The 24,384-nt window shown below is 63.4% G+C and overlaps 3 protein-coding genes across 3 annotated transcripts; all 3 read left to right on the forward strand.

Annotated features, from left to right (window-relative positions):
- Positions 1-1,208: 1,208 nt before the first annotated feature.
- Positions 1,209-2,243, forward strand: LMJF_19_1110 (putative mitochondrial carrier protein; the record flags this gene model as incomplete). Its single annotated transcript, XM_001682642.1, has 1 exon — positions 1,209-2,243. The coding sequence occupies one exon, from the start codon at positions 1,209-1,211 to the stop codon at positions 2,241-2,243; it is 1,035 nt and encodes a 344-aa protein (XP_001682694.1).
- A 1,204-nt stretch (positions 2,244-3,447) lies between these two features.
- On the forward strand, positions 3,448-4,686 carry LMJF_19_1120 (putative proteasome regulatory non-ATP-ase subunit; the record flags this gene model as incomplete). Its single annotated transcript, XM_001682643.1, has 1 exon — positions 3,448-4,686. One exon carries the CDS (start codon positions 3,448-3,450, stop codon positions 4,684-4,686), a length of 1,239 nt encoding a protein of 412 aa, XP_001682695.1.
- Positions 4,687-6,940: 2,254 nt separating this feature from the next.
- Positions 6,941-24,211, forward strand: LMJF_19_1130 (conserved hypothetical protein; the record flags this gene model as incomplete). The annotated part of the gene is made up of 1 exon (XM_001682644.1): positions 6,941-24,211. One exon carries the CDS (start codon positions 6,941-6,943, stop codon positions 24,209-24,211), a length of 17,271 nt encoding a protein of 5,756 aa, XP_001682696.1.
- Between the last annotated feature and the right edge of the window lie 173 nt (positions 24,212-24,384).

Consider the following 24,384-nt stretch of genomic DNA (forward strand, 5'->3'; position numbering starts at 1 on the left):
ATTGTACGCATATGTGCATGTGTGTATCCCTGGCCGTGTACGCTACCTGTATCTTCTTTCAGTCGTCGTCCTCTGTCTCTGTCGCTCGCTGTGGCTGTTTACGGCGTTCTTCTCCCCCGTGGTGCCTCTGATGTTCGGCTGTCCTTCCCTTTCTCCGCGCCGTGTGTGCATCTGCACGTGCGCTCGCGGTTTACTTGCCTCCCGGCAACGGTCTAGAAAACGCCTCTATTGCTGTTGCGATACACTGCCACCACTCGCTGTTCATCAGTATCTCGCGGTGTTCTGCTCAAGCCTTCAGTCTCCCTCTCTCGCCACCATCGCCACGACCGCTACCCACACCCCTGGCGCCTCTTCAAGGCAAACAGCGTAGGTGGTGGATCGGAAAGGATGTAAAGATGCACGAACAATTTAAGACAGGCAAGATCCGATGACGCCTCTGTCGCGTTGCACTTTACATGGAGCATTGTGTTTTTGCGGATGTGTATGCTTGTGTGTGTGTGTGTGTGTGTGTGTGTGTGTGTGTGTGTGTGTACTTGTGTGTGAAAGCCGCACACACGCACCGTCGCCCATTCGTTGACCTGTGCACAAAGTCTTGTCCACTCCTCGTTCACACGTCGCTCTCCGTGACGCCGAACAGTTTCTCATCTCGCACCTCCTTCCTCCGACGACACCTTGCTGTCGCCGTTGTCGCATACGTACCCGCACACCAGCAACGCAAAGAGTCGGCGCAGCCCCCCCCCCTCCTCAAGCCTGAGCTCTTCCGCTCCCAAAAACTCTGCCCACCTTCATTGTCACCATCACGTCAAGCGCACTCAGCGCCCCAGCAACGAGTTGGACACTTGCAAAGGCGCGCGCAGACGTAGACACTTATACGCACACACTAGAGCGTCTCCTCGGCCTCCCCACACGGCCACGCTCACCCAAACCGCAAGCACGCACTGTAGACATAGTCCATGATCCTACATACAAGCGCATAGATCGATTTGTGGAGGGAAAGAGAGAGAGAGAGAGGGCGGTAGACAGACAGCAGCCTTGTCATTGTGAGTCTCTCTGTGCCGACAGACCTGAAAACGTTCCTCACTTATAGCCTTTTAAACTCGTATCGCCGGCGACGTCGTCTGTCGTGAGTAGTCCTTGCCCTCGCCACCCCCTCCCCCTCCTCCTCCCTTCCACCCCACCGCGCACTTGGTTATCGCGCAGTTCTGTCCATGTCCAGCAGTGAAAAGAAGCATGCCGCGTGGGTGGATGTAGTCGCCGGCGGCTTTGGCGGGGCACTCGCCAAGTCGCTCCTCAGTCCTTTTCAACGCATCGTCGTGCTGCAGCAACTCGGGCAGCACAAGAGCTACAGCATCGCTCAACTGGTGCACCACATATATGCGCAGGAAGGCTTGAAAAGCTTCTGGCGCGGCAACCTCACCTCGATGGTGATTCGAGTGCCGTACAGCGGTATTCAGTTTCTGCTCTACACCCAGCTCAAGTTCTTATTCCAAGATTGGCTGGATCGTCGTCATGCGGCCGCGGCGCTGCCTACCCACCAGGCGGACGGTAGTAGCGACAATAGCAACACGTCCAGCGCCGCGGCATCGCGCGGGCTGGGGCTGGAGAAGTTCGTCATGAAGTGCGGCGCCGGCGGCATCTCCGCCACGATCGCCGGCGCGGCCGTCTATCCGGGCGAAGTTGTCCGCCTCCGCCTCATGTCTGGCGAGAAAAAGTTTACCGGCATTGCAAATACGTGCGGGCTCGTTTATCGGGAGACGCGCTCGCTGCGCAACTTCTACCGCGGCCTCGGGGCGTCGCTCATGCAGCGCGTGCCAGACATCCTAGTCAGCTTCGCCACGTACGAGACGATCAAGTACGCCGTGCTGGACAGCCCCGACCCGCTTCTCTTCAAGGGCAATGACGCGGCGCGCAACGTGCTGTCAACGATGGTCGGCGGCTCCGCCGCGGCGATAGCCTCCATCCTCGTAGCGTTTCCACTCGACGTAGCGAAGAGGCGCATCGGCATGTCTGGCCAAGGCACCGACAAGACAGTTTACCGCGGCGTCGGCGACTGCCTGCGACAGATCTACGCCAAGGAGGGCATCCGGGGCTGGTACGCTGGGGCCTTTGTCGAGGCGGTGCGGTGTGTGCCGCAGGTGATCCTCATGTGGATGTTCATCGAGGTCATCCAAACGAAGTTGTCATCCTACGCGAGAGTAGCATCTGCGGAAGACGAGATGGCGAAGCGGAAGAAGGGTCCTTGATGGGTGCAGTGCTTTGCGCCCCCGTATCCCTCTCTCCATCTCTTACGCCACGCCCTTTCGTGGTCTCTTTTCACATGCAACGCGGAGGAGAAGAGGGGGAGAGAACCAGACGCACGACAACTGCCGCGCCCGCGTCAAGGTGTTTGCAGGAGGATTGAATAGACGCACGTCCGTAAGTATGTGGGCGTGTTGTCTCCTCGCGTGCTCATCGGATGTCGTGGACTGTTGTGGGTATTGCATGTGTTGTGCGTTGTGTGTTGTGTGTGCCTGTGTGGGCGGGTGTGTCATCCGTTGCGTCTTTCCAATGTTGCAATGTTGGTGCGGTCGCGTTGATCTCTCTGCGCGCGGGTATACTGCGCATCTGTGTTGTTGTTGAAAAGGATGGAATCGGTGCGCTGGTGCGTCTCGACGCGTCCGTGAAAACGAAGTACCCGTGCGAGACGAAGGGGGGGTGCCCAGCGGTGGCGGTGCGTCCGTCTGCGTGCGTGCTTCCCGCAACACGAGCTGCACCGAATCGCTTCCGTGTTCCTTTCTTTTCTGTTGTGGAGGATGGGTGGGCGGGTCGCCTGTCACGCATGTAAAGGCTGTCGACACGTCTTGGTATGCCTGGCTGATTCCTTGTGCAGGAACGCGCATGAGGCGCAGCGCGACACCCGCGCGCACGAGCGCATGCATGTGCCTGACGGGGACCGCATACATGGGCGGCTGCCTCTGGCACTAAAAAGAGTGGGGCATGCAATGCGCTGGTGCTCTCCCCGTTCGCTCCGACTAGGGTGTGCCCCGTCGCTTCTGTCCCACGCCATCCTCCTCGCTTGCCCGCCTTGCCTGCTCTCCCTCTGCTGCCCACACCTCGCTCAACACAAGTGTACGCAATACATACGGGAACAAGATAGGTCGACGCCACGCAGCTCAGCCTTCGGTCGCGCGTCCGCTTTGTCGTCTTCCTTCCGTTTGTAACTCTCCATCACCACCCACGCACACCCCCCGCCTCACCTCACCAAGCGTCGCCTACACAGCTCTCTTTCTCTTTCTCTTTTCCACCCACGCTGACGCGCCAGCAGAAACAAACTCCTCCCCCTCCCTCCCCTCAGCAACGGCTCTTCGAGCTTGCACAGGCGCACTCCCTCTCCCACATAACCCGTTGGGCCTTTTCGTGTTGTCTCTCCTGTCACGATACACATCAAGCTGCAGACACGCGAAAATCATGTCGACTCCTGAGGCCCGCGCACAGGCCTACCTGGTCAATCTCCGCAGCAGGCTGGAGGCGAAGAACAACGCCAGCGCCGCTGCCACGGTGTCGCGCGCGCTCGACTACTTTGAGCAACGCTTCTGGTATGAGCTGTCAAGTGAACTGCTGCAGCTGATCCGTGACCCGATGGTGTTGGAGGACGCGTACGAGCTGTACGCGGACGTCATTGTGGCCGTACGGGCTGATATCTCGCCTATCGCGTACGTCATGATTGTTCGCTCCGTCTGCTTCGCTCCGCATAGCACGACGCAGACAGCGCTGGAGCTTGTCGAAGGCGCCTGCGCCTCTCTCATCCATAGCAGCTCGGAGCAGGGGCACTACGCTGCCTTGTGCATTCGTGCCCTCCTGCTCCTCGAGAGCACGAGCCCCGAGGAGAGCGCGGCGCTGGCGGCGGTGCCTGGGTCGCCGCCGCACACGGCACGCAAGTTACTGGAGCAGACCGAGATGTACCTGCACGGCCTCAAGATGCACGAGGTGGAGCCGGTGCTGGTCGCGCTGTACGGCATGGCGCGCGGTCGCGACTACGAGATTCGGCGCCAGCACACGAGTTACTACAAAAACGCGTTCGACATCATTATCTTTTTGGAGAAGGCGGACCTGCCCATGCGCGACGAGGACGTCACCGCGCTGGCGTACAAGACGGTGGTCGCCGGTCTCCTCTCAGACAAAATCTTCAACTTCGGCAAGCTGCTCAACTTCGACCAATTTGTGTCCCGGCTGCAGCGGGAGGCGTGCCCGCAGCGCTGGGCGCTGGAGATGATGCGGCTGTGCAACGAAGGCGATGTGGCCAACTTCGAGGCCTTTTTCCGGCAGCACCAGCAGCAGATTTCACAGGAGCCTCAGCTCGTGAGCGCGTCGGCGACGCTGCACCGCAAGGTGCGGCTCATGGCGCTGCTGCATCTCATCTTCTACACCCCTCTGAGCGAGCGCACCTTTACCTTTCACGCCGTGGCGCAGCGGTGCGGTGTCCCGGATAGCGGAGCGGAGCCGCTGTTGCTCGAGGCGCTTGCTCACGGCATTATCAAGGGCCGCATGGACGGCTTGAAGAGGGAGGTGCGCATTACGTGGGTGGAGTCGCGTGTGCTGAGCCTTGAGGAGGTGAAGGCGTTGGCGCAGCATGTGTCGCAGTGGCGAGAGCAGGTCGTGGGGCTCACGAACTCGGTGAAGGAGATGACAAAGAAGATCCCGCAGTAGGAAGCACGAGAAGAAGCCGTGCAGACGCCATCTGCGAGGATAACGCCGAAAAGAGGAGGAGTGGAGGTTGTGGAAAGGTGCGCTGCTGACGCCCCCTTCCCCCCCCCCGGCACTGTTGCCGTTGTAAGCGGTGCAAGAGAATGCAGTTAGTCATGTCGTTCGTTGCCGTTCTTGTGATGGGGAGGCAGCTGCCGTCCCCCCCCCGTCGCATGTGCTCGACGCTCTCGGCCTCCGACTCACCCTTGTTAGCGGCGCTGCGCGTGCACGTGTGCGTCGTTGTTGATTTATTCGCTCTTGTCCGCCGCTGCCGCCGCCGGCCCATTGGCTCGTTCCGGTGCGTGCAGGGCGGTGGAGTCTTCGCATGCGCGCTGCGCGTTAACGGATCAGCATGCGGCGTAATGTGTGTGAGTGGGTGTGTAAGTGGGTGCGTTTTTGAGAAGATGCGACTTGCGCGTGCGAAAGGTGGAGAGAGAAGCGATGGATGACAAGTGCACCGAGTCCGCGCGCACAGAGGCCGCAGACAGGGCATATATGCGCGCCTACGTCACATCCACACCGTAGGCCCACCCTTGTTGCCTCGCCCTGCCGCCGCCGCCCCCCCCTTCCTCCTCTCGAACCCTGCATATCCCCGCCCTTCATCTTTTCGCATGCATGTCTGCCATGTCCGTGTTTTCTGTTTGTTGTCAGTGCGCCTGCCTGTGTATGTAGTTGGATCGCACACAAGCGAGCGGAACGAGCCAGAAATGTGAAGGAGAGGAGGCGGAGGAGCGGTGAAGTGCAGCTCCTCAGCCTCACCACCCTCCTCTCTCTTTCTCCAAGCTGTTCATGAGACAGGATCCTCTTCTCCACCTCTTACTGATGGCGTGTATAGGTCGAGGAGGATAAGACGGGCAAGCGTGGCTACGCACAGCCGGTGCCGTGCCGCTGCCACGTCAGTGGTGCAGTTCTTGCTACCAAAATGCCCTTCCTTCACGCGTCTCTCTTCTTGGTTCCTGAATTCCTTCTCTTCCTCAGGAGTGGAAGCCCTGCACCTCAACGTCTATCGTCTCTTGTCCGTAAGCGCGCATAAGGGGCGCGTGGGCTTGGGCCATAAGTGAAACTCGTTACTACCGATCGGTTCGGCCTCACAGTAACACCCGCCACAAACGCAACCGCGTGAGCCAAAATCGAATCACGCGCACTCTGCGGGACAAGTCACTAGTAGGAGGGTGGCTAGCGCTTAGACCCCCACCCCCACTCCCTTACCCCTTCTCCGGACCTCTCTCTCTCTCTCCTCGCCCGAGTTGGTTGCATTGATTGCTAGTTGGTTGGTTGCCGCATCACAGCCACCGTCATCCCACGACCACCTTGGCCTCCGCCGTCACTGCTGCTGCTGCGGCGGCGGCGGCTGTGGAGCGGGCGTTTGCATCAAGGCTCGCTCTTGTGTGCATGTGTGTGTGTGCGTGTGTCTGTGCCATCTTTATCTCCTTCTTTGTTCTTTCTCTGACGCCTCGCGAGTCGTTTTTGTTTGTTGTTGTTTTCTCGCTGTTTAGGTGGTGTTCCCTCTTTCGACGCTCGCCCCCCCCTCCTCCTCCCCTCCCCTTCGTCTCCTTACAAACAGGCACACGCACACGGTGTGAGAGGGAGAGAGACGCGCGTGCGCACCGCTACAATCGCGCCGCTGCCCTCATAGATGTATTTTCACCCTGCGTCGTCCGTGTGAATTCTTGTCCTGCTTGTGTGTCCGTGTTGCCGTGGCTTTGCTGGTGTGGTGTTGGTGCTCATTGTGCGCTCTACTATCCCCCCCCCCGACACACACACACACAGTCCATCCCTTTCTCCCTCTCTATCTCTGCATGCACGCCTGTGGCATTATAGCTCTTCTCTTGTTGTTGTTTTCACATGTATGGATGTACACTACCTCACCACCACCACCGCCACCCTAGACTTAAACTCATCGCCCACCACCAACGCCATCATAGCCGTTGACCCCCTCCCCTCCCTCCGACACACACGCACACACACACACACTCGCATCCTGCAGTCGCTGAGCTCCTGTGGCGTTCGTGCAGCTGTTCTTGTCGCCACGTTTTTTCAGTTTGCTTCTTCTGCTCCCCACCCCATCTCACCCCCGGTCACTGCACTGCTGGGTTGCGTGATTTTCCTCGAATATCCCCATCGCATCGACGGCAGTGTGTGCGCGCCCCTCCTCTTCCTCCCTCGTTTCCTTCAATCGACCGTCCGCTGAGACCCATTCTCTGGCTGCGCGAGCAAGATGCGCACCTCCATGGAGACGGCTGTCCAGCTAGAGACGGCGCCGAAGATGGCGTTGCAAGAAACGGACGCAGTGCGGCACACCCCACAGCGACCATTCAACGAGGCTTTGCAGGCCGAGGCGGCCACTTATCTCATGCACGAGCGGGAAGCCGACGCGTCGGCGGAGCTGTCAAGGGGCGGACTGTACTCCTTGGCGATGCGCCAAGAGCAGCCTCTGGTGCCGCCTGAGGTGCTAATGGAACTGAAAGACGGCGAGCAAGCCGACGCATCCGTGGCACTGCTGGAAAAGCTGAACCCGTGCACGTGCACCACCGCTGCATTCGACGCGTGGCTCCGCGCCGTCGTGAAGTCAATTCCTGCGCCAGCTGAGGCGGCGAACGCAGTGCAGCGCGGGAACTATTGCGGCTCTCGCGCCATCCGTGGTCGAGCGAGGCCTGGCGGCGTTACAGGGGTGTCCCGTCAGCAGGCCCTCTACGAGGCGCTGGAGGCGCTCGAGGCGGCCGCGCGTTTGCTGCAGCGGCAAGCCGTACTCTGCCGCGGCCGAAACCGCCTTCTGCACGCCTACTACGATGCGCTCGAGGAGGACATCCACCAGCATGCAGCATCCATATCGACATCGACAGCAGCGAGCGACACCGTTCATCTCACGGCGGAAATACAGCTTCAGCAGCTGCTGCCGCCGGAGCAGCACAAGTTTTCTCCGTTCCACTACCACCTGCGCTTGTACAAGCGTGGCGCGCCGCTTCAGCACTACACACAGGAGCAGGAGAAACTGCAAAGCCGTTTGGAGAAGGTGTACTACGTACTGCTGAAGCTCGAGGAGGTGGAGGGGTTAAGCAACTCGATTCTAGTCGAAGGTCAGGCGACGCCGCTGTTGAGCCAGCAGCGGCGGCAGAGCACGGGCGATCTGCAGGGCGGCAGCACAAAGGCGGGGCCCATAATGCGCGCCAACGTGAGGAAGGACGGCATTGGTGCAAGGAACAGCACGGACTCGCATGGTGCACTCACGCTCACCGGCGGTGGCGCACGCAGAGATGGAGAAAACGAGCCCACGATGAACGAGCTGACGTCACAGTTTTCGCGACGGCTTGTCGGAATGGAGCGGCGGGTTCGTCGGCTGCGGCGTCAGCTGCGCCTGCCGCTTCCTGTGTCGGAGGTGACGTCTCGCCTCCGCAACGAGCTCATTCTCTCCTTTTCCGCCCGTGTTCTGGCGCTGCGGGAGCCCGCTCCATTCACATCCGAGATCTACGTGACTTCCGCCGCGTCGCCGTCGTCACAGGCCGCCCCACGGCCCCTTGGCGGCGGCGCACATCATCAGAGCTCGCACTCCATCTGCGCCTTCGTCGAGTGGTACGTTCAACGTGTCATGGACCCGCTTGCCATCTCGCAGCTTCTCAACATTGTCCCGCGGGAGTATGTGGTGACGACCACCTGCCGCCTTGTCTACGCATGTGAAGCGCACGCCTCACTACGCTCGTCGCGCGCTCTCCCAGACCTGGGCCCCGTGCTACTGCGTGCTGTGGCCGAAGGTCGCGCCGACGCCGTGGCGCAGCTGCTTCTCTCCTCAAGCGTCTCCTACGGCAGCGTTCTTTCCCACCCGGTGGACTGCCAGACATGCTTCTTCGCGGGCCTCCTTGGCGGCCAGCTCGACGTGCTGACCCGGCTGGTGGAGCAGCAGAGCTGGCATGTGAACGCGCTGCACGTGCTGCTCTTCATGAGCGCCCCATGGAACATAGCCGCGGCACCAACAGCGGTGATGTCCTCGCGCGCGTGCTACGTATACCAGCAAGCGCTGGTGGAGCGCGTACAAGCGTTCCTCAGCGTAGCAGAGCAGGTGCTGGCGGCCCGCAGTCAGGAGCCCGCGTACAAGTTGCCTCTCTCCTTCGAAGAGAACGCCACGGATGCAGTGAGCATGAGCAACATCGCTGGCGGCGCCGACCACGAGGCCGACGAGTCGGCCCTCGCAGCGCTGCGCAATGCCCAGCTACTCGACGTGAGCGCAGGGGGTGAGAAGCTGCTCGCTACCTTGGGCTTCCTCCTCCTTAGTGCCGCGTCGTCGGCCTCCGTCGACGATGATGCACTGCGCGGTGGGCGGCACGGCTCTCAGCACTCCAACCACACCGGCAAGCCAGCGACGACAGCAAACGCGTCGATGACACGCGGGGGCGGTATCAAGAAGGCGGAAGACGCCAACGACGCGGACGACGACGACATCACCGGCTCCACGGGTGTCTCGGCATTCGGTGCGCTGTCGATGTCAGCCGCGTCCCGAGCAGCTCCCGTGCCGCCGCCGGTGTTTCTCAACGGCGCTCTTCACCGCCTACAACTCTTCCTTGCAGTGCGCAACGCTATGCTGCAGTATGAGCGGCAGCGACAAGACGCACAGTGGGAGACGCTGCTGGGCAAATTCAAGGCACGGTCGAGCAGCGGCGACGGCGCCTCCTCCGCGGCCACAAGCACCATGCACGGGCTCGGGAGCAGCGGCAAGAGTTTAGCCCGGCTGCACGCCAAGGCGCCCCCGCCCCTGCAGGGCGCGGCTGCCGCGAACCCTCGCACAGACCACAGGGAAGCGCCGCTCGCCTCTGCAGTGACGGCCCCATCTTCCTTCGTACACATCCTGCAGCAACATCAGCTAGACGCCTTGACTGCGGTCGCGGTGTGCCCACTGCGCTGCCAGATGTGCCCAGCATTCACGACGCCGCAGCTGCAGCGCGTGGATGCGTGGAGCTATGGCCCGTTGCAGCCAACCACTGCCATCACAACCACGTTGGGTACCGCGCGCGGCACCGGCAGTGAGGGAGGGGCGAAGCAGTCCAGCAGGGAGCTCATCTCTCTTGCCGAACAGGAGAAGACGCTCATTGGGATTGGGGGAGACGATTGCCGTCACGACGAAAACTTACGTGACCGCCTCAACCGCAGCCTGAGCTCGCTGTCCCCGCGTAGCCAGCCCATCACGGCGCTCCTCATGCGATCTGACACGGCCATCGACATGACAGCCAGCTCGTGGTACGTGCACGCAACTATCAGCCAGGCCAATTTCGCGGAAGAGCATGGGCACTACGGTAGCAGCAGCAACGGCGATGGGGAACGCCAAACCGCCCGCGGAACTCGCCTTCACCGGCTCGTGAATCCGTGGCAGGCGTGCAGTGCCACCGGCTTGCTGATGTCAGCCCTGCCGGTTCGCTACTCGCTCTCCATGCCGCTAGAGGATGTGCGTCGAGCCGCGCACGATGAAAAGCAGCGGCAAGCACTGCGCACCCTGTACGGTAGCTCCGCGACCGGGGCGGCGGGCAAGAGCGTCTCTGACCACCACGACGACGGCGACGGGTCGGGCGACCACTACCCCTGGCGCAGCGGCACTGGTACCGCAGCGGAGAACCTGGCGAGTCTCTGCGTCCATCGTGCACCGCCGCCGCCAGCCAAGCCCAGCTTCTACTATGAGGTCCAAATGTCAGTGGAGTACCTCGTAGCCATGCACGCGGCCGATTACCTTGGTGCAACGCCACCCGCCATCGACAGCGAAGTGCTCGCACGTGGAGCGAGTAGCCCTCTCTCCGAGGACGCCATGCACCGACTGTGCGAGAATTGTGTGGTAGTCGGGCTGTGCAACCCCATCACCGCCGCTCAGGCGAACGGGTGCACGCACAGCTCCTCTCCGCCGTATGTGGTGACGCATCTAGGCCACGAATGTGGCGCGGGGGGCGCGGCACAGGATAAGGAGAGGGGCGGAAGCGGGAGCGGCGCCTGGTCGGCGGGTGTGTCGGTATCGGTGATTGCCCACGAACAAGTCGCGGCGTCACGCCTGCTGTCGACTCGCGTTACTGCGCAAGCCTCGCCGGCAGCGGCAGCGGCAGTGGTGGTGGAGCCCGGTGAGGCATCGACAACACCGAGCGACGACGACGACGCCGATACCGATGTTCTCTACTTGGCTGTGTGGAAGCATCAGCGAAACAGTGTTCGTGCCATCACAGCGATGCAGAGCCCGCCCTACGACGTGGGCGGAGATGCTGCGGACGCTTGTGCAAACGCCGCCCCCGTATATCTGCGGCTGGAACTGCCGCGCTGGTCGTATCCGGCGCCGGCAAAAGAAGCCGGGACGACAGCGGCGCAAGATGCTCCACGCAATCGCGTTGTAGCCGCCAATGGCAATCCAGCACACACCACCGAGGCGAACGCCGCCGCTGCTGCTGCGACGGCGAGCACGAACATGTGGCTGCCCATCATCACACGAGCCTGCCAAGAAGACGTGGCGAGGGCAGTCACGAAGGCTCGGCAGCAGCAAGCGGAAGCGGGGCAGAAGACCGCAGCGAATCAGGCCAGCGAGCGCGCGAGGAAGAGCCGATGTGGTGCAACTTCTCCCTCTCTCCCTGCATCATCTTTTGCTTCGTTGCCCCGCGTTCGCTGCGAGGTCGCGGCCACGCTGGTGCTGGGGCTGCTGTTCGACCCATCCGCGGGCACACTGCGTCTGCGGCTCAACAACTACACCGACTTCGAGGAGATCGCGCTGGGCCTGCGGCTCGGCAGCGTAGCCAAAGCCACCGCGGCCACGACATCAGCTGCACCCCCACCACCGGCGCTGCAGTCTCGCCTCTACCCAGCCGCGACCCTGTCACTGAACGACTGTGGCTGGAGAAGCTGGTATGACCATCAAACACGCACGTGGGCAAGGCTACAGCAGCAGCAGCAACAGGGGGCTCAGCCGGCGGGACTGTCGTCGGGCAAAGGGAGAGGCAGGTGCGCGCCGGTCGAATACAGCGCGCCGCCCTTGTCAGCGTCGTCGCCGTCTTCGTCGCTATCTGTATCCAATGCAGTGCTGCGTTTCAGCTTCGACGCGGCTGAGCTGCTGCTCGGACCCCCACCGCCCCACCAAGGGGTAAGGGTCACGTCTGCTGACGCGATGGTGGCTGCCGGGAAAACCGCGCGCATGTCTCATCAGCAGCAGCGAGTCAGCGAACCGATTGGCGCGAAGGCACCACACTCAGCGGTGCCGCCGTCCCAGCCATCTCAGCCTATTGCGCTGCTGGACAGTACAGTCAAATTCACGGAGATGCTGTCAGTGCTCACAGATGTGTCGCTTATCGCAGCGACGAAGCGGAGCAGCAACAAGAATCAGCAACAGCAGCAGCTGCCCAGCCTCGGCCACGGCGATGACGTGGCGGTTGAGGACGAGGAGGGCGAGTTCGACGGTGTCGATGCAGCGGCACCACAAGGTGCGGCGCCGGCGGCACATTCGTCGCTGTTGCTTATCGGCTCGCGCGACCGCCGCACACACGCTGCGATGATGCAGGTGCAGCGTCTTCTGAACACTCCTGGAGGCGGTGCCACCAGCACAGCAGCCGGCAGCAGCTCCGTCTTCAACAACAGCGACCCCGCGGACATCTTTTACCCTCCTGTCCGCATCTACCGGCACAGCTGCCACTGCCCTCCTCACGAGCTCTATCCGTTGCCATCCTCCTCCTCGCCCGACGCGGCCGACAAAAACGACGCTGGGGAGCGCAGCCGGTGCACGCAGCAGTGCCAACGGCGTCTAGGAAACCGGCGAATGGGACTTAGCAGCGCCGGCGAGGCGCCATCGCTCTTCTCAGTCAACGTGTATTGGCACGACATCGTTCCCGAAAATGCTCGCCTCACGCCGCTCTGCGCGGCACTCGCGTCGCGGCAGCGGACCATGGCATACGTCATCGCAACGCACCCGCTCACGTGCTTCTGCAACCTCAGCGCCGGCGAGGAGAGCGCCTGTGATGCCTACGTGCGGCAGCAGCAGCAGTCTCAACAGCGCCGCACCGCCCTCTACGCAGCGTGTGCGCTTGGCTACGTAGAGGTGGTGCAGGTGCTTCTGGAGCGCATTCCCGTGGAGGAGATTCTCTCGTACTTTGGGCTTGTTATCGAGAGCGAGGCACGCGCGGCGCTGCAGCACTGCTACGCGGTGGCGAACACAACTTTCTTGCGCAACTACCGACTCCGCTCACTCGCGACCCAGTCGCCGTCGTCGCCAAGCGGCACCGATCGCGTCGACGGCAGCGCCACGGTTTGCAGTACTGCGAACTTCAGAGACGCCACTACCGCCGTGGTGCCTGCTGCGCAGGCAAGGAAGAGCGGTGGCGCTGCGGCCGAGACCTCGGCGCCAGCAGTGCCTTATTTGTCGAATGAAAGCCAGCGAGCCCTTCTCGACGCCTCCGCCATCTACTCCTCCTCACGGTCCACCTACACCCCGCTGCACGTGGTGCTTCTCGGCGTCGTGCTCGACAACGGAGATCAGGACGACGAGGGCGTGGAAGAAGGCAGCTGCGTTGACGTCGGCACGGAGGAGGCGCGCATGTCCTCGCTGAACGCACGTCTCAGCAAGCAAACAGCCTGTGTAACGGTGTTGCTCAACTGCCTCTACGATCTACTCTGTGTGGCGTCAGCATCGAACGCAACGGCGCGGAAGGTGCAGAACACGGCAGAACCAGTGCATCCGCCGCACTCGACAAAGTCGTATGGGCGGGAGGAAGATGTGCTGGGGGGTGAGGCGCAAGCACGGCGGCCGTCGTTGGTAGCCCGAGAGCTCCTTGTCGACGCGCTCAACCTGCAAAGCCCGACAGGCGAGGCTGCTCTACTAATCGCTGTCCGCCACAACAACGTCGCAGTCGCTCTTCGCCTCCTGAAGCTGGGCGCGCAGCCGGCTTGCATGGATCGCGTCACGAGGCTGCTCAGCCTCGAGCTTGCCTGTGCGAACCGCTGCACATCGATTGCAGAGGCTCTGCTGCAGTCCCACAACGGCGGCGGGGCCGTGTACGCCAAGTCGCCCGTCCTTCTCAATCACGCCGGCATCGCCACTGCGCTGTGCTGGTGCGCCATCAACAACATGCCCGCCATTATGCAGCGGCTCCTGGAGTGCGACGGGATCGACGCGGAGAGCGGCTTCGAAGGTAGCTCCCCGCTGCACCTTGCCATCGCATTCGGCAGCGAGGCGGCCGCGTTGACGCTGCTCAACGGCACCCAACCGAGGAAAACAGCCACTAGCAGTGCACGTAAGGGCCGAGGCGGCGGGGCCGAGGCGCCACCGGCGGCTCTTGTCGCGGCCGCCACCGCCGCACCCGACACCGAAAAGGCATCGTTAGCGGCAAAGCACGTGAACTGCGGCACCGGTCAACGCGGTGCCGCGGCACCGTCTGCCTCAACGGCGCGGCTAACAGAGGCCGTCTCCGCGGCTGAGACGCACAAGAAGCCCTTCATGGATGTCAGCATACTTCACGAGCGCACTCACTGCACACCGCTGCACCTCGCCTGCGAGCGCGGGCAACTGCGCATCATTCGCACTCTTCTGTATTCGTGGCACGCTCAGCTGAACATCGCGGCCGCCTACACCAACTACACGCCGCTCCTCACGGCGGTGGCGAATGGCCAGGAAGAGGCGGCGCTTCGCATCCTCGAGTACAGCAAGGACGAACTCCGCCGCGGCCGCGCAGTGCTGGATCTCTGCGCGATCGATCAGCGCGGCGACACCGCGCTGCATCTGGCTGCGGGTCGCGGGCTGAATCTCGTGGTGGAGTACATGTTAGTTCAGTTCAGCGAGGAGGAGGTGGCGCGGCTGGTAGCCCTGCACCCCACGTTACGTGCATCGCCTGCGTACCAGACAGCGACATGTATAGTGCCCCTGCACGCTGTGAACAAGCAGGGCAAGACAGCCTTGCTCGTTGCTGTGCAGTATGACCAAGCCGACACGGCCGAGCTGCTGGTGAGCATGCTTATCGACAGTGCGGAGACTCTGGAAGTGGGAGGCGCTGCGGCGGCGTTTGGAGGTGATGGTGTTCCCAAGTCGCCTACCGCGGCAACAGATGCTGGGGAGGCGTCATGCAATACATCCGCAGCCGCCGCTGCATTGCAGCCCTCGCCGATCGGTGGCCCCCTTATCGAAGGTACCTGCATGGCCCTGCACCAGGCGCACAGGAAGCATCTTGACTCCGTGGTGCAGTTGATGCTGTCCGCCCCGCCCAGCCTGTTTCCATGCACCGCTGCATTTTGCACGTCGGTGCAGCTGTACAAGCAGCAGCAGGCGGACGTACGGCGCTCGGGGGCGCTGCTGAGGAGCGAGTCGTGCGACGGCGACGTCCGCCCAGCCTGCGTTGCGGATGCAAGCACTGACCCGGTGCTGGCGAGTGAGCGAAACGAAAACGCGTTGCAGCGCAGCCCCGCGATGGCGCAGGATCGAGGCTCCTTCGTGCGCCTCCTCCTCACGCGCGCCGCCGGACCCACCATCGCGCCGAACGACGCCCTGCGCGTCCTGCTGCGCGGCTTCGCACTCCCTGAGTTGTGCGTGTACCTCAGCGAAGTGGCGGCGGAGAGCGCAGTGCTGGGGGTGCAGCAAGGTACGGCAATGGCAGACGCGGAGCTCTTGATTGGCTACCTGCAAGAGCACGCTGGCTCGGTGGTAGCACCGACGCGGGCAGTTGTCTTCTGCCGCGACGTGTGGCTGTGTCTGCAGCGATGGATGTCCAATGAAGCGTCTACCGAACGCGAGCGCGCCGCGGTATCGCGCACTCATCACGCTTTCAGTAGTAAGACCACCGACTCCACTTACCCGCAGCTGTCGGTGAGCATGGAGAAGGGCGGCGAGCACAGGCAGAAGCAACACCAGCAGAGCGAGTTCGAGGCGGCACCAATGGGTTGGCTTTGCCGCATGTTGCTCGTCCCCAAGTCTGATGTTGGCAGCCGCGCACATGGTAAGACTGCGCAACCGACGTTGGCATTGCCGGCGAGCGCGGCGCAAGAGGGGGAGCACTACCGCCACGCCTTGGAGGTGACGCTGCACCGAAAAACGCTAAGTCTTGAGGTGGCGCGCATGATTCGCCTTTACGGCCGCTCTCACGGCGGCGCAAGGGCCATCGAAGAAATCAAGAGCATCGTGGCAGCCTACGTGAGGGCACATATCAACGAACCTGCTGCACACGTGAGGCTGGCAACCTCGGTCACGCTAAGTAGCAGCAGCCAGCACTCCTCCTTTTCGGCGCGCACCCGCTCGATGGCGCAGAGCTTCCGAGACGCGGTCGAGCAGCATGCCACGTGGAACAGGGACGGCACAGTGGACTTAGACGCAGCGGAGAGAGAATTCCCCGATCGCAACGCCGTTGCCGTTATCGGCAACGAGCCTCTTTTCACGACGCCGATGGGCTTCACCGTGTTGCAGCTGGCGGCCACGCTTGGCCTCCCAAAAGTTGTCGCGTTCCTCGTGGATACCTACAATCTGAGCCCCTTGTACGCACCGGCGCAAGGCATGCATACGTGCACCGCTCAATCGACGACGCCGCCGCCGCAGGCCAGCCTCTCCAAAGAGGGAACGCGGAAAGAAGAGGCTGCGCGGGTGCGTAACGTCGTCACGCACACCGTGCGCGCCGTCGTCGGAGCGGCTTCTTCGTGCGCAGGCCGCGGTGAATATGGCGGCGCCAATGGCAGTGCTGGCAAGAGCAGGGCGGATGACGGCTTGTGGATCTGCTGGACTCCGTACCGCCTCGCCGTGCGCTCCGGCAACCTGCACATTGTCAAGACTCTCCTGCTGACAGGCAGCGGCGCGGCACCCGCGGTTGCCGAGATCGACCCCCATGAGCTATGTGACACCAGCACCTTGGCCCAGTTTTCGCACTCGGGCAAGCACGTCGAAGACAGCGTTGCTGTCGGCGGCGCAGGCGCGACGGCCCCAACGGCGACCGGCCCCACTGCTTCTCTTGTCGACTACAAAGAGCCGGCGTGGCTCGACCCATATCAACGGACAGCGCTTCAGGAGAGCATTGTGGTAGCGACAACGTGTGGCAGCGGTGCCTCGGGCAGCAACTCGCGTGTAGACTCTCTCACCTTCACCGCCTCCGCCGGCTCGTCGTCTTCCAGCGCCGCGACCAAAAGCGCCCCTTCGCTGTCAGAGGCCTTGGCGCTGGTGCACCTGCTGCTGAAGCACGGTGCTCAGCCGAACGGGCTCTTCGACAGCACCGGCAGTGATGCCTGGCTGCTCGCCATGGCCGGCAGCGGCGCCGCTGATCTGCCCATCACGCACTACAGCTACGCAGCCAACTGCAAGCGCAGGTCGTGCAGCGTTGGCTCTGAAGCGTCCCTCTCCCTGCTCTCCTTAACAGGAGCGTCTGCGCCAGCGACGCCGTCGCTGGCGTTAATCCGGACGACTGCTGGCGAAGCGGCTGGGCAGCGGTGTGTCGACTTGCTCCTTCGCTTCCGCGCCCCGTTGCTAGGGTGTGCGCCGGCAACGCTGCGCCGCGCTGACACTCACCTTGAGGGCAGGCGCCTCGACGGACCGCAGGAGAGCGCTGAGAGCGAGTGCTTCAACGAGCAGCTTCTGCGCCACCCGCGCCGCCTCCTGCACCAGTGGCGACATCTGCCCTGCATGCGGCTCGCGCCTACCAGAGCAGCTGCCGCAGGATTCGCTCAAAGAGACCGGCGGGCCGCAGGCACCGCTGGAAACGTCCACGACGGCAGCGGCATCGACGAAGGCAACGCCGCTGCGGGCGAGGATGACGACGGCGCCGCCGCTCATCGCTACTCGGTGTTCGAGCAAGCGGATGCCCTGTGTGCGCGGTACGAGAAGATGCAGCAGACCCTGCACCCGAGTGCCGCGATGGCCATTCCACGCGGCGGTGGCGGGGTGGAGCCGTGCACCTCCCCGCAGCCGGCGACGGCGCTTGCCACAAAGGTCTCCTTCGCATCCCTCTTGACCATCACCTCGGCGGAGGAAGTAACCCGCTTGCCAAGCGCCGTGGATCCAGGGGGCGCGGTGACGCCCAACCGCAGGGTACTGACAGGCGGATCTGTGTCAAGGAGAGACAGCGTCGCAGGAAGAGAGACTGGAACGTCGCCGCCCACGCCGTCGTTCTCGGCCGAGTCACTTAAGAAACAACTCATTGCAGCGCTGCGGATTTGCTACCGCGTCGTCCTTCTCTACACATGCGTGGAGTACACACCGCTGCAGCTGCTCCGACTCGTGCGCGCCTTCGGCGCGGCGGCAATCCCGGTAAGTGCGCAGCACCCACTAAGCGGCGACAGCGTTGCTACACGACTGCTGCGCAAGACGCACGCTCGCCTGCTCGCCTGGACAAGTGGAAGCGGCGGCAGTGGTGACGGCAGTACCGGCAACACTCCACACGGGGTGCTCGGGAGCGATGCTGCGTCGATCATGATGCGCGACGTCGACGAGATGTCGGAGCTGCCGATGAGTGTGCTGAAGGAGCCGCCGTGCACCAGCGACCCTGCCGCGGATGCAGAGACGCGCGCCTTGGTGGACACGTGTCTGGCGCTGGTGCACATGCTCTGCGACGCTGCCCTACGTCTGCCCTCACCTCCGTCAGCGCCACACTCGCACGCGGCAGCCACGGCGGCCGGGCAAGCACTGCGCTCGGTGCTCTTCCAGCCCTCGTGTGACGGGGAGACCGCGCTCTCCTTGGCTGCGCGCATCGCCCACGCGCCGCTCATCTCCGTCCTAGTGCAGAGCGGGGCAGCCGTATCCTCGGCTTCTCACAATCGCAGCCGAGGCGGAGATGAGTCGTGGTGCTGCTCGCGCACAGCGTGCAGCATGCCTCGGCGAGGCGACGGCAGCGACACCGAGGCGGGCGGTGAGGACGGTGTTGGCGTGTACGACGTCTCCGGGATTCCGGACACCTCTAACTACTCCCTGAGCACAAATCTGGCGGACGTCGTGGTGCGCGTGCTGCTCGCCACCCGCGTCTACTACCCTGAGCATGAGATCAGCACCGTGCGTGCCCTACTCACGCATATGCCGAACGAACCCGCGCGGCGAGCCTTCCTGCGGGGTGTGTACCCGAACATCCACCCCCTGCCAGCGCTGCAGCTTGCGATGGACAACGTGAATATCGCATCGGACTTCCTGACGAGCCCTGACTGCATGAACGCGCTCTGGACGAATCTGTTGTACGCGCACTTCACGGGCCAGCTGGACACCGCCGTGCGGACGACGGCGAAGGCGTGGAGCGAGCTGCTGCGCGTGGTGCTTCCGGGGGCGCCGGCAGTGCCAATTTACCTCGTCATGTGCGCCGCCGTCCGCGAGGAGGTGAGTGCCGAGGAGTTGAAGGCGTCGCACAGCGGTGTGCATGCACAGAGCCCGCAGGTGACGCTGTCGCCGCCGCCATCTCTTGCCAGCTCGTCGAGATCGCCGAGCATGGTAAAGAAACGATCAAAGGAACGCTCTGTGCCATCGGCGATATCGAACTGGTCTCACGTTGTGCGCCGTACGAACCTCTTTCTGCAGCTCATGGCCATGTCTGCAGCGGAGGCGCTCATGAGCAAAAGCAGCAAGCCAGCGTCGCACGTGTCGGCAGATGCGAGAACTCCCCCCTCTACTGCCGCGACAGCCTCTGGGAGTGGGCAGCGCACCAAGAACACGTCGTCGCCGATGCATGAAGTAACACAGAAAGGTAGTTTCGCTGCGTTGACGGATGTTGGCGAGCCTCCGTCGCATGGGCTGTCTGGCACGTTGTTGTGGGACACCATCGAGCTCGCCGTGCGCTACGACAACAAGGACATGTTGCGGCACCTCTTGCAGCTTCGCCTGCCAGACATCGTGCTCAAGCACATCGGCAACATCCAGTCCCAGCAACAGGCGCTGTCGTCGACCGGCACCTTTGGAGGGACGTACTCGTCCATGGGCGTGAGCGCGCGTGCGATGGAGGCGGTTTCGACGACCATTCTCGGCAGCTACCCGTCCTTTGCCGGCGTGAGCACCACGTCGCAGGCGACACTCGTACTCGAGCGGCTGCAGCGCCTCCTCTGGTGCGAGGCGCTGCAAGAGCGTCATGTCGACCTGCTCGCAGTCGCCGCGGGCAGCGTCGCAACGCTGCGATTCCTGTACACGTCCGCACCTCCTGAGGTGCGCGCGCAGATGGCCCCCATGCGCTATGACCGCGTAGACGTGAAGAGCGGGATGCCGGAGGGCGTGTCGCCTGCTCCAGACGTTGTGGCCCCCGCCGGAGCCGAGGAGCTCCTGGGGTCCTTTCAGAGGTTAAGGAAGTCAAGTTCTGCACGGGTCGGCAGCGGCGTGATGTCGCCGTTGCCGCAGGTCTTTCGCTTCTCGTCGAAGGTGGAGACAAATGCGAGAGCCGTGCACCAGCTTACGAAGGCTCCCTTCTCCGCTAGCGCCGCGTCGACACCGGAAACGCCGACCTCGCCCGTCTCGCCAGCGGCGAAGAGGGCATCGCTAGCACTGGATGTAGACATTGTAGAGACGCCCGATGAGCGAAGCCTCACACTCCCACTCACGGGCGCACCGCTGCTACAGCCCAAGGCGAGCGAGGATAAGGAGGAGGAGAGTGCCGCTGCCGTCGTGGATGCTGAGCTGCGCTTTATGGAAAGCTGCGTGCAGAATGGACGCCGTCGTCTCGCCCCCGGAGAAGAGCGACGCCGGTGCGTAACAGCGGTGACATGGGGCCTCGGCGCGGCTGCCTGCGCAGTGAAGCTGCCGCTGGCTCAATCCAGCGCGAGGGCCGTGTCGGCCGCCACCGCGGACACCGCCGAGGCGGCCACCACTCCAAGTACACGAGTAGAGGTGCAGCCGCGCCGCACACTGGCACTACCACAGCTGCCGCGGCCGCCCGCTCAACGCCGCATCACCCTAGATGGCAAGATTGGTGATGTCGGGCCCGCTAAAGACAGCCACAAGGCCATCGCCGATGCGGAGACGACTGCAGCGCGACAGGTCGTGCAGCGCCGAGGGCGGGCGACGACGTCACTGCCCACCAAGGCATCGGCTGCGGCGAAGGAAGCTAGCGGGCTGGCACCGTCCAGCCCAACGCCGCCGGCGGTGGTGGAGCCAGAGCCGGTCTACTTCATGTACCTCCAGCTTGATTGGGCTCTACATTCGACTCGTCTCCTTCGCTCGCCTCGCCCCTCCAGCGCCACGCTCGAGACAATCATGTTCCTGCTGGATCAGCGAGTGGCTCTCGCGGTGCCCGTACTTGACCTCTTCCTGGCTGGCACCGTCGCCCCCAGCAGCACCGCAGCAGCGGCGCCACAGCAGCACTCCGGTAATGCGGATGCGCAGCAGGAGTTCGCCCTCGACCTTCGCTACCAGACCCGGGCACATCGTGACACGCTTCTCCACCTGCTTGTCCTTCACGACCAGTGCCAGCTGGCGGAGTACTACCTCGAGTACTGCTATTTCTGGTTCGTGTCCAACGGGCTTGATCCAGAGCCAGTGAGCGGGCGGCCGGGTCGCTTCCCAATCGACCAGCCTCCCGAGTCGCCCGACGGCGATTCTAGCGAGGACGACCTCAACGATGATGACGCCAACCTGCGTAGCGGTGTCGGGTATATCGGCCATGACAAGCAGAAGCGACGCACTCGTTTGCGCCAGCAGCTGCGGCATCGCTCTCGCGGCTCTTCCTCGGGGTACGCCGGGACCGTGCCGCGCGAGTTTCTGCGGTGCATGCTTCGAGTGAACGCGCACGGGCTAACCGCCTTCGACTACGCTCATACACCGGCGATGCTGCAGCTTCTCGAGTGGTACGGCTGCGTGCCGCCCACGTATCGGCCGAACCCGCACGCCTTCCGACGAGTTGTCTTTCTCAACCGCGGAGGGCATGGTGACATGAGGGAGGCGTACACTTTTTCGGACACCATGGATGATTACGACAGCGACCAAGCGGCCGATTGGCGGCAGTCTGCAAGTGTTAGGCCGTCGATGATGGTGCGTCGCAAGCGCGAGGTACTGCGTTTCCTCCCTGTGCCGCGCCTGGTCCTGGCGACCGACAACTTTGTGGCGCTGCTGGACCCCACCGGCACAGAGCTGGCGTCCACAGTCGGCTCCGTGGCGGCCACCCAAGCGCGCGCCGCTGCCTCGGGCACCGCGGATGGAAGGCGCCGCAATGGTGAGGATGACGTGGACGAGAGTCTCGCCAAGGATGAGGTCCTGGTGTCGACCCGCACGCAACCGCTGCAGCTGAGCGATCACTGCATCGACGCCATGATCAGCACGGAGCGGCGACAGCTTCAGGCAAGCGGGCGGCGCCACCACCAGGAGCGCGCCAGGGCGCTTCTGTTTGAGCAGGTCGCTGCACAGTCCCAAGTGCTTGTCGCGAGCAGAGGTGGAAAAGGCGGTGGAGCAGCCGAATCGGTGAGAGATGGCACGCTGCCGTACCTGACGCGAGCTGTGACGGCTCACCGGCGCCAGCAGTGGGAGTTGCAGCGGCACCCGCCTTGCAGCGAGGTGACGCTGTGGCACAACGCCCTTGAAGCGCAGCGACTGTCTGGGTCCGCCTTCACCGCGACATCGTCTCGCAGACAACTGAAGCGGCGAGCCAAGGGCGGCGCTCGTGGCAGCGACGGTGTTGGCGCCGGCATTCTTCCAATCCTGCTCAGCGAGGAGGTGAGCTTACTGCACCTCGGTCTGTGTTCCTTCGAAGATGAGCTTGTTCGCCTCTACGGCGAACTCCACACGGCGTCTGCATCCGCATCAGCAGCTGGCAACGAGGGCACCAGTGGCGCTGCACGCGCACATTGCACAGGCAGCAAGGGAGTTGGGGCCATCGGCGACGGCGACAACGCCGCCTCTGTCCTGAGCGCCTACAGCCGTCTGCTGCTGCCGCCGTCGGTCACTGACAAGCCCGCAACGCACCGGCAGCAAGACCGCGAGGAAGTAAAGCGGAGCTCCGGCATGATGTCCGGAGACGTCCCACCGGAGACTGACAATCCAAATAGCTCACCCGGGACGAAGGCGAGCCGCACTGGCCGCACCGTGCTGCCCCGTGTCTTGTTCCCAGGTGAGTCGATTGGCGGCGCGTTGTCGCAGGCGCAGCAAGGCAGCCAGCTCTCCTCCGCCCCCGCCGCGAACGCCTTCGTGGCGACTTCGCAGGACATCCGATCGTGCGGTAGGGCACCGGCACTGCCGCCTCGGCTGTCGCAGATGGATGTGGTGTTCCTCCTCGAGTGTCAGCAATTTGTGGTGTACCCGCTCTCGATGCCCAGCACTGGCAACGCCGTGGAGGTGGTCAACGACGGCGGCGACGACACCTACGACGAGAGCAGCAAGCCACGCAGCAGCGCGAGAGGTGGCGGTGGGCTCAGCGTCAGCACTGGCAACGCCGGTCGCGCCGCCAGCAATGAAGAAGGGAATGTCGCGTCCCCTCGTCTATCTCTTGGGAAGGGGGCGGTCAGTGTCAGCGAGTTGCCTGCCGTGATCGAGCGGTGCACCGGCGGTAGCATCGGCAGGGGCGAGCAACGTGTGAAAGGGGCTGGCAGGGGCGCGCCGCGTCAGCGCGCGCCGTCCCCCGCAACAACAACGCGTGACACCGCTGGTCTCTCTCCTGCTTCTCCACATAGATCAACCGCGCGTCGCGAGCATGGGGGCAGGATGCGTGATGCGCCACCGAGCGATTTGCCACTGCTGCGCTCTCTTCTGGCGCGCAAGGCCGCGGATGATCTGTCGTCGGAGCTGATCGACGTCTCAGCGCACCGCCACGAAGCGGCGCTGCTAGTGTCCCTCACTCCAATGCTACTCTCTGGCATCAGCGGCGACGGCGCTGCTGGGGTTCGCGTTTCAGCGGCCGCGACAATGAAGAACTTGGCGGTCAAGCTCATGCAGACGCGCTGGAAACAGTTCGGCAGCCGGCCCATCATCTCAGGCACCAACACTGATGCCGCGACCACTGCCACAGAGGCGGTGGCGCTACTGAACGTGCCCCCGTTCACTCTAACTGATGATCCGGCGCTGTGCCCGAGCCGGGCCCCGTTTTCAGCCGCACCAGCGGCAGATGAGCGCGGGTCGGTAGCGTCGACGACAGCACTAGGCGCTGCCGCAGCACGTGTGCCAACCGTCATAGCGGCGCAACTAGAAGAGTGGGTAGCGCGTCGCTGGCCCCTGCAAGGACAAGCACCGCCCTCCCCGAAGCCGCGCAGGGGGGCTGGCGGTCGAGCAGACACGGCATCTTCGCGATCGCCTCCCACAAAGCCGATTACAGCCGGCGGGCAGGAGAACGAGGACGAGAACACACAGGACCGCAAAGGCGTTGATGCAGACGGCTACGACGACGAGTCGGCGGCGCCATCGGTGCTCGATCGGATAGAACCCGTCGGCGGAGTTGCCACAGCGGCCCAGCAAGTCCTCATGCGTGCGCTCCTGAAGCGCTTTACCGCCGCCACAGGTGCCCAGCTGTCTGAGCAGATGGGGCTCGTCATCACCCCCAACTACGATGTCGCGGAGGTCGGCGACACAGCGGCGGCGCTGCGAGACATCGAAGCGAAGATCGCCGCACCGGCGGCCCCGCGAAAGAAGCGGCGATAAGAAACTCGGAAACGTAGGCGCGCGTGTGTGCCTGCGCGGATGGGGGCGAGGAGGAGGTATCCGTTCCTTGCCGCTCTCACCTTTTATCGCCGTCGTTGTGTTTTGAATCCCGTGCGACATGTCGGCGAGGTGACGGCGTCCGTCACGAGAGGCAGCCGCCGTCTCGCGCTTCA

This window comes from Leishmania major, chromosome 19 (assembly GCF_000002725.2).
Source record: "Leishmania major strain Friedlin complete genome, chromosome 19".
In the NCBI taxonomy this organism is placed as follows: domain Eukaryota; phylum Euglenozoa; class Kinetoplastea; order Trypanosomatida; family Trypanosomatidae; genus Leishmania; species Leishmania major.